General features: G+C 47.0%; 1 protein-coding gene across 5 annotated transcripts in view; it reads right to left on the bottom strand.

Moving 5' to 3' along the window:
• Positions 1-10,192, bottom strand: part of LRP3 (LDL receptor related protein 3) — a 156,301-nt gene that overhangs the window by 10,915 nt on the left and 135,194 nt on the right. For all 5 annotated transcript variants that reach the window (XM_056525776.1, XM_056525774.1, XM_056525773.1 and 2 more), the window contains 2 exons: positions 8,417-9,503; positions 397-529 (listed from right to left, as the gene is read on the bottom strand). In XM_056525776.1, coding sequence (XP_056381751.1) covers positions 397-529; positions 8,417-9,503 — 1,220 coding nt within the window. The remainder of the gene's footprint in view (positions 1-396; positions 530-8,416; positions 9,504-10,192) is intronic.

The following is a 10,192-nucleotide window of genomic DNA, read 5'->3' as shown; positions in this document are numbered from 1 at the left end:
AAAAAGGTGGCAGCCTGGCTTAAGACCCCTTAGTGACCATTATAAAAGTATGCATGGGCAGTCGCTAAGGGGTTAATGTAGAAATCAATGTATAGATCAGCTCACCCCAAAGCCACAGAACTGAGCACGGAAGGGAATGGACCATTCCCAATTAGCAATGCAGAAAGAGAGAAGGATTCCAGCTCGTTCTTAGATCTAATAGCCATTTTATTCACACGTAGTTACTCAGATCACAGGTACAAGACAGGATGTGACGCGTTTCGGCCAGGTGCTGGCCTTAGTCATACATAAGGGGTTAATGTCTTATAGGAACAAAATACTACTACAAAGTATTTTAATCTGCAACTCACTAAACTGCAACTCACGCAATTTGACAAAACATGTAAATTTATTTACTTGAGAGTCACTGACGGCTGGAAAGTCTTCAACAGGAGGAATGAGTCCCTGTGCAATGAGCTGCCCATAAGAAGGAGGAGCCTCTCGTCTCACAAACTCCGCCTCTAAGCGGGTCATTTGTGTTTCAAATGCCCTGAAAGAAATTATAGAAGCATGCATTAAAAAGTTAAAAAACATATTGGTAGCAAAACATAATGTCAATAATGGTCAAAGGTGGATTGAATATAGAAGATCGCACTCACCACATCAGCTCGGAATTCTTTATTGTGACATGTGCGGCAGGTACAAGAGACTCAGACGCGGGCGTGCCTCCATGGGACAATGTCCGTTTTTTGCGGCAAGCGTATTTCGTCTAGCCAATGCTCACTGAATGAGCAGGGAGGCGGAGAATATCAACATACCACTACAGGTGTTGCAATCAGCACAATATTCACCTTAGTGATTCAACAATTAAATAGAACATAATAACATAACATGCAAAATATTATAAAAATGAACTATAATCATTCCTATCGTTCATTCCAAGTGGTCCTAGTGCTTCTAACTTGGTAATCCACCTGGCTTCGCATTGTAGAAGGATTTTGTGTCGATCTCCCGCATTACAGGGTGGATTAACCACTTGGAGTCCAGCAAACTTTATGTTACTGCAATCGCTATTGTATTTCTCTTGTATATGGGCGATAAGGCGGGGAGCACCGTGTCCTGATCGGACCGAATAGAAATGTTTTCGGACTCTGATGAAGAGTTTTCTAATTCTGTTACCTGCGTAGTAAAACCCGCAAGGGCGTATTAAAACGTACACTACATATGATCGGCAAGTAATCATTTGATTCAGTGTTTGACCTCCTAATTTTACAGTGCGACTGTTTATTTTATGTGAACAAAAACCGCAGTGTCTGCACGGAAAATTGCCTCTGGGAGCCGATCTATCAAGCCATGTATTTTTCAGGACATTCTGATGTGTTTTTGAGACAGCATCGCCGAGGGTGGTGCTTCAACGGTGTGTGAGGAAAGGTTTTTTGATGGCAATCTCATGTAAATCAGGATCAGCTTCAACCATATGGCAATTTTTTTTAATGGTCATTAGAATTTTTGGACATGTCTATTAAAATAATAGATGACGTTATCCACACAAAGGGATTTAGAAAAAATATAGCCCATAACACTCTATTGGAATTTAACAGTTCTCACCCCCACCACGTCGGGAAAAAAAGTGTACCATATTCTCAATTTCTTAGATTAAAAAGAATAAACAGTTGCGATAACACATACTCCACACAGGCTGAAGAAATTAAATCTAGGCTACGAGAAAGGAATTATCCAGAATATATCATTGAACAAGCATTCCAAAGAACCAACAATATTCCCTGTCATACTTTGTTTATATCTAAAAAAAACTATGAAAAGCCGTTCACCAACCAATGTTCATAATCAGTGCCAAAATAACAGATTTACTTTTTCTTTTTCCAATTCTAATATGAATTCCATCATATCATTTACCATTAGAAAAAATTGGCATATGGTTGAAGCTGATCCTGATTTACATGAGATTGCCATCAAAAAACCTCTCCTCACACCGTAGAAGCACCACCCTCGGCGATGCCATCTCAAAACCACATCGGAATGTCCTGAAAAATATATGGCTTGATAGATCAGCTCCCAGAGGCAATTTTCTGTGCAGACACTGCGGTTTTTGTTCACATAATATAAACAGTCGCACTGTAAAATTAGGAGGTCATACACTGAATCAAATGATTACTTACCGATCATCATTTGTAGTGTATGCTTTAATATGTTCTTGCAGGTTTTACTACTTAGGTAAAACAATTAGAAAACTCTTCATCAGAGTCCGAGAACATTTCTATTCGGTCCGATCAGGACACGGTGCTCCCCACCTTATCGCCCATATACAAGAGAAACACAATAGCGATTGCGGTAGCATAAAGTTTGCTGGACTCCAAGTGGTTAATCCACCCCGAAATGGGGGAGATAGACACAAAATCCTTCTACAATGCGAAGCCAGATGGTTTACCAAGTTAGAAGCACTAGGACCACTTGGACTGAATGATAGGAATGATTATAGTTCATTTGTTTAATATTTAGCATGTTATGTTATTATGTTCTATTTACCTGTTGAATCACTAAGGTGAAGATTGTGCTGATTGCAGCACCTGTAGTGGTATGTTGATATTCTCCGCCTCCCTGCTCATTCAGTGAGCATTAGCTAGACGTAGTGCGCTTGCCGCCAGGGCCGTATCATCATTGGCACTCACATTCGGGACATCCCTGCGGGCTGCTCAGTAGCAGATCGGGGGGGCCGCAGCTGCTTGTTAAAGATCAGTACGTAGGCCGGCCGCTGCCCTGTGGGCCCGGACTCCTCCTGCTTTTTCTATTTTTCATATTTCCTTACCTGGCCGTGCTCGGCAGGCCCAGGTAATGCGTCTGGTCTTGTGGGCTGTGACGAGTGACGTCTCCTGCGGCTCCTCTGCTCAGCGTCAGGGACGTCCCTCATCATTTCCTGCAGCCGTGGCTGCTACAGGGCACAGTTTTCTTCATTATACCCCAGCGCTGCAGGTAATGAGGAGTAACATCCCTGACGCCGTGCACAGGAGCCGCAGGAGACGTCACTCGTCACAGCCCACAAGACCCGACACATTACCTGAGCCTGCCAAGCGTGGCCAGGTATGGAAATATGAAAAATAGAAAAATAAGGAGGAGGGGGGAGCAATGAGCAGGGGAGGATTATGAGTGGGGGAGGATGATGAGGCAGAGTGGGGTAATGATGAGCGGGGGGGGTAATGATGAACAGTGGGGGATGATGGGCAGGGGGGCATGATGAGCGGGGGGTTATGATGAGCAGGGGGGGTAATGATGGGCAGGGGGGGGTAATGATGGGCAGGGGGGGTAATGATGAGAAGGAAGGTAATGATGGCAGGGGGGGAAATGATGAGCAGGGGGAGTAATGATGAGCAGGGGGGGTAATGATGAGCAGGGGGGGTAATGATGAGCAGGGGGGTAATGCTGAGCAGGGGGGGTAATGATGAGCAGGGGGGGTAATGATGAGGGGGGTAATGATGAGCAGGGGGGTAATGATGAGCAGGGGGGAATGATGAGCAGGGGGGAATGATGAGCAGGGGGGGAATGATGAGCAGGGGGGTGGAATGATGAGCAGGGGGGGTTGGAATGATGAGCAGGGGTTGGAATGATGAGCAGGGGGGAATGATGAGCAGGGGAAAATACGTGAAAGTAGGAGGGAGGGGTAAATATGGCACAGGGGCTGATAAAAAGGGGAGGAAGGAGGGGGGGGGCAAACTGAGGATCAAGGGAATCAAAGTTGGGAGGATGATGAGGCATACAGTTGAGCTTCCAAGTCATTTATTTTACATTTATTTTTTTCCCCTCAAATTTTCCTGTGAAAATGAGGGTACGTGTTATATGCCAGTGCGTGTTATACGCAGATAAATACTGTCATTTCCCCCCCCCCTCACATTCAGCAGGACATCCCTGTGTCCTGAAAGATCTTTAGGAACACAAGGATGTCCCTGTTAGCTTTCTGTGGCCCCGCGTTAACTTTAAAAATGCAGGGGCCGCCAGGAGGTGGTGCACTCAGGGACAGTACTGATGTCCCGTGCATGTGCCCTTGGGAGCAAAGCAACTAGGATGCACGCATTGTAAGATACCTACACGTCATCTTTAGTGCTCCGATCACCGCTCCTCCAGTCCAGGGACCTACTGCTATGGCCCCTAGGCCATAGCAGTAGATCATGACCCCGGACCAGAGGAGCGGTGGTCGGAGCACTGAAGTGGGGCAGTAAACAGACATACAGTCTCCAGCCATACACTGTATATGGCTGGAGGCTGTATGTCTGTGGGGGACACTGCCAACGTAATGTGGGGGGACTACAACCTAAAGCGGGGGAACTGCAACCTACTGTGGGGGAACTGTCACGCCCCCTCCCATAGACTTGCATTGAGGGGGCGGGGTGTGACGTCACACGGGGTGGAGTAGTGACGTCACGATCTTCCGTTCCCATGGTCGGGAGCCAGAACCTCCTTTGGATAGGGGATAAGATGTCTAGGGTTGGAGTACCCCTATAAGGACAAGAGGAGGACTAAGGCTAAGTTTCCAGATAAGGCAAAAGCACAAGAAAAAAATGCCAAAAAATTACCATAATACAGGAAAAAGCAGTAGCAGTTTTTCTGTGTTTTTGTGTTCATTTGTTTAATATTTAGCATGTTATGTTATTATGTTCTATTTACCTGTTGAATCACTAAGGTGAAGATTGTGCTGATTGCAGCACCTGTAGTGGTATGTTGATATTCTCCGCCTCCCTGCTCATTCAGTGAGCATTAGCTAGACGTAGTGCGCTTGCCGCCAGGGCCGTATCATCATTGGCACTCATGGAGCACCTGCTCTGTGCCCCCTGCCCACAGGGGGCCCCGTCACATTCGGGACATCCCTGCGGGCTGCTCAGTAGCAGATCGGGGGGGCCGCAGCTGCTTGTTAAAGATCAGTACGTAGGCCGGCCGCTGCCCTGTGGGCCCGGACTCCTCCTGCTTTTTCTATTTTTCATATTTCCTTACCTGGCCGTGCTCGGCAGGCCCAGGTAATGCGTCTGGTCTTGTGGGCTGTGACGAGTGACGTCTCCTGCGGCTCCTCTGCTCAGCGTCAGGGACGTCCCTCATCATTTCCTGCAGCCGTGGCTGCTACAGGGCACAGTTTTCTTCATTATACCCCAGCGCTGCAGGAAATGAGGAGTAACATCCCTGACGCCATGCACAGGAGCCGCAGGAGACGTCACTCGTCACAGCCCACAAGACCCGACACATTACCTGAGCCTGCCAAGCGTGGCCAGGTATGGAAATATGAAAAATAGAAAAAGAAGGAGGAGGAGGGGGGAGCAATGAGCAGGGGAGGATTATGAGTGGGGGAGGATGATGAGGCAGAGTGGGGTAATGATGAGCGGGGGGTAATGATGAACAGTGGGGGATGATGGGCAGGGGGGCATGATGAGCGGGGGGGTAATGATGAGCAGGGGGGGTAATGATGGGCAGGGGGGGTAATGATGAGAAGGAAGGTAATGATGAGCAGGGGGGAGGAATGATGAGCAGGCGGGGTAATGATGAGCAGGGGGGTAATGATGAGCAGGGGGGGTAATGCTGAGCAGGGGGAGTAATGATGAGGGGGGTAATGATGAGCAGGGGGGTAATGATGAGCAGGGGGGAATGATGAGCAGGGGGGAATGATGAGCAGGGGGGGAATGATGAGCAGGGGGGTGGAATGATGAGCAGGAGGGGTTGAATGATGAGCAGGGGTTGGAATGATGAGCAGGGGGGAATGATGAGCAGGGGAAAATACGTGAAAGTAGGAGGGGGGGGGTAAATATGGCACAGGGGCTGATAAAAAGGGGAGGAAGGAGGGGGGGGCAAACTGAGGATCAAGGGAATCAAAGTTGGGAGGATGATGAGGCATACAGTTGAGCTTCCAAGTCATTTATTTTACATTTATTTTTTCCCCTAAAATTTTCCTGTGAAAATGAGGGTACGTGTTATCTGCCAGTGCGTGTTATACGCAGATAAATACTGTCATTTCCCCCCCCCCCCTCACATTCAGCAGGACATCCCTGTGTCCTGAAAGATCTTTAGGAACACAAGGATGTCCCTGTTAGCTTTCTGTGGCCCCGCGTTAACTTTAAAAACGCAGGGGCCGCCAGGAGGTGGTGCACTCAGGGACAGTACTGATGTCCCGTGCATGCGCCCTTGGGAGCGGAGCAACTAGGATGCACGCATTGTAAGATACCTACACATCATCTTCAGTGCTCCGATCACCGCTCCTCCAGTCCAGGGACCTACTGCTATGGCCCCTAGGCCAAATCAGTAGATCATGACCCCGGACCAGAGGAGCGGTGGTCGGAGCACTGAAGTGGGGCAGTAAACAGACATACAGTCTCCAGCCATACACTGTATATGGCTGGAGGCTGTATGTCTGTGGGGGACACTGCCAACGTAATGTGGGGGGACTACAACCTAAAGCGGGGGAACTGCAACCTACTGTGGGGGAACTGTCACGCCCCCTCCCATAGACTTGCATTGAGGGGGCGGGGTGTGACGTCACACGGGGTGGAGTAGTGACGTCACGATCTTCCGTTCCCATGGTCGGGAGCCAGAACCTCCTTTGGATAGGGGATAAGATGTCTAGGGGTGGAGTACCCCTTTAAGGACCAGGGGTGGACTAAGGCTAAGTTTCCAGAGAAGGCAAAAGCACAAGAAAAAAATGCCAAAAAATTACCATAACACAGGAAAAAGCAGTAGCAGTTTTTCTGTGTTTTTGCAGGTAAAAAAAAGGGGGAACCTAGCCTTAGGGGTCTCTGGTAGCAGGAGTCTGGAGGAGGACTTAGGGGTCTGGGGGGCAGAGGGGTCTGGGGGAATTAGGACTCGTCCACACTACGAACTTCCGCCAGCAGAATTTTGCTTGTTTTCAATGGGATGCTGATGATCTGTGCACATGGAAGACACAGGGGCCCAGATTTATCAATCTGTCTGAGACAGAAAGTGGAGTGATTTTCCCAAGCAACCAATCACGGCTCAGCCTTTATTTTACCAGATCTCCTTAAAATATATAACATGAGCTATGATTGGTTGCTTGGGAAAATCACTCCAATTTCTGTCTCAGACAGATTGATAAATCAGGGCCAGTGTGTGGTAGGATTATTTTTAGAGGGCATGATGTTTGGCAGTATAATATACAGGGTACACACGGTTTGGCAGTATTATATTTAGGAAGCACAGTCTCTTGAAGGGTTATAATGATTGTTGTCTTTATACAGAGGATGAGGATCGGCTGGCAGAGTGAGGAACCAATGATGTCCAGGCGTCGAACTTTACAGAGGAAGATGGAGCTGGAAGAAGACATGGCGTCTGGACCAGATGAAGAAGAAAAGGAAAGACAACAGAGAAGACGTCTCCTGTGCGTAATTTTATTTTTGTGTATTCTCCTGACTGTCCCATTAGATCTCTCATCACTTCTAAGTATTGCAGTAATAATGGATGACACTGTACCCCAATTTGAGGCTCTAGCTGTTACAAAACTACAACTCCTATAATGCCTGAAGCTCTCCAGACATAATGGGTGTTGTAGCTTTGCAACAGCTGGAAAGAGTGACTTGAACTGAAGTGATTTTAGACCATGCAACCCATTTTATTTTAACGGGGGCCTGACTCCTGTTCCACTCAGTAGAAGGGAAGGGGGACTGACAGGGGGGGCCCCATCATAATGAAGTGCTCCGTCTTCCAGACAGCCTTAATCTGGCCCTGCTTGCCGCACGAAATGGACACCATCCCACGGAGGCGCCCCCGTGTCTGAGTCTTTTGTACCTGCCGCACATGTCACAATAAAGAATTCCGAGCTTATGTGGTGAGTGCGATCTTCTATATTCAATCCTCTTTTGACCATTGTTATGCTACTGATGTGATCTGCATCTCCATGCTCGGACATACGTGCTGACATCCACCTTTGCACCTGCATCTACAGGGTCTACAGGGTCTACAGGGTCTATATATCTGCAGTGAAGTGCCAGACATCCTCTACTTTTTTTGCTGTATATAATGTCAATAACTCTACTCATAATCTTAATTGGCTTGTATGACAGTACCACTTATGACCATGGGTTATGTTTGGTATTACTCTCGCATAAGAGCTTAGTCCAGTTCATATTGCTGCTTTCTTCTTGTAAGAGTCCCACTCTGTACCGTTGGCCGTGTGTAATATTACAGTTCAGCCCATTCACTTGAATGCATCTAAATTGTAAATACATACACGTCCTATTGATTAGGAAGACATTGTGTCTAGGAGAAAGCAACAATGGTTTCCTTTTTACAGCTCATTAAACCCTGGGGTAAGTAGGAAACAGCTCATGTTACTGTTGGACTCATAGCAAATTTGGAATTCAATCCCAATGCAAGAATCAGGATATTCTCACAATGACTAAAACCTCTAAGCAGGAAGCATGAATAGTCTCACCTGTACTCCCGGCTTCTAAGGGAATATAGCTTGAAGGCGCAACCCAAGGCGATGACCAAGAGTAGACCACACACCAAGCTGCCTATAAGAGCAGCTGTGATGACTTTTCTAGGTACAATCACCAAGCAGTTTTGTTCATCACTTCCATCCTGGCAATCTTCTTGGCCATCACACCGCCATGTTTCAAAAATACAGAGGTTGGTTCCACAGTGAAAATTCCCAGGTTGGCAAGTGAAGCAGTTTTTTTCATCTGAGCCATCTGGGCAGTTTTTCTGGTTGTTGCAGCGGTCAAGGTAGGAGTAGCAGAGTCCGCTGCCTCCTTCACAAGGATATTCATTACTTTGACAAGGTTTACAGTTCTCTTCATCTTTGCCATTAGGGCAATGCCACCAACCATCACAAGTTTGTCGTTCAGAGTAACAAATGTCATCAATTCCACAGGGCTGCTCCCAGGGCAAGCAGTAACCTTTGACCTGGTAAGTGGCATTAAAACCATGGCCCATGCTTTTTGGGCGTGCATGGTATGACAAGGTGAGCTGGCCATTGGCAGACTCAGCACTGACAGCATGGCGGTTGTTGCGAAATGAGAGGGTTTGCAAGAGTTTATCACTCCTCTCACCAATTCCTTCATATACTTTCACAAAATCACTATAGCCCAACAGTAAGTCAATCTGAAGAATGACATGACGATTGTCTTGGGTGTCAATGTACCAAATACACCGAAGATCTGACCGGCTGTGATCTGGGCGGAAAAAATCAGGTGAAGCAAAGGAGCCATAGAAGTTGCTGAGCTTACCACCACATGTAAGTTCGGGACAATTTTCTTCATCGGAGCCAGTCATACAGTCTTTTACTGAATTGCACCTCAATTCATTAGACATGCATTGTGTGGAATGAGCCATGTTGCAAGAAAAAGTTCCTGCAGGACACAAGCTGGTCCTTATCTCAGTAGAAGGATTCGTACAATTTTGTTCATCTGAGTTATCGCCACATTCATCCACAGAATTGCACTTCCAGGTGTTTGGGATACACTTCCCATTCCCACAAAGAAATTCATCGGTAGGACAGGACGTTAGCCCCATTTTTCCTTTTTGATAAAGACAAAAAAAAAGACATATATTATGTTAGACATAATGTAATTTAAGCTTTGTGTAATACTGGTAGCAATGTGGCACACTGATTACCACTGTCTTGCAATGCTTGAGCTTAAAGGGGTACTCCGGCGATAAGACATCTTATCCCCTATCCAAAGGATAGGGGATAAATTGCCTGATTGCGGGAGTCCCGCCACTGGGGACCCCCCCGTGATCTTGCACGCAGCACCCTGTTAGAATCAGTCCCCAGGGCACCTTCGCTCTGGGTCTGATTACTGGCGATCACAGGGGCCGGAGCATTGTGATGTCACGGCCCCGCCCCTGTGTGATGTCACACTCCGCCCCATGAATGCAAGCCTATGTGAGGGGGCATGACAGCTGCGATCAGGGCATTTAAACACTAATTCTTGGTGTCTAGTGATCCCATCGAAAACCACCCACCACTCAATAGCATCACATTGATCTATGTAAGCCATCTACTGATGGTTTAAGATAGGCGCCTAGGAGAGCCAAAAAATGTGTATAATAACCACCCTATTCCACATTTTTAAATAAAAGACTCTAAAAAATATGTATATACATATTCGGTATGGCAGTGTGCGTAATTCGACGGTGTAAACGCAAAGATATTCCAAATGCAAAAATTTGTGATTTTGGGACACATCACATCCCAGAAAAAATT

The sequence above is a fragment of the Hyla sarda genome, chromosome 6 (assembly GCF_029499605.1).
Source record: "Hyla sarda isolate aHylSar1 chromosome 6, aHylSar1.hap1, whole genome shotgun sequence".
NCBI lineage: Eukaryota > Metazoa > Chordata > Amphibia > Anura > Hylidae > Hyla > Hyla sarda.
This window is presented reverse-complemented; position numbering and strand designations above follow the sequence as displayed.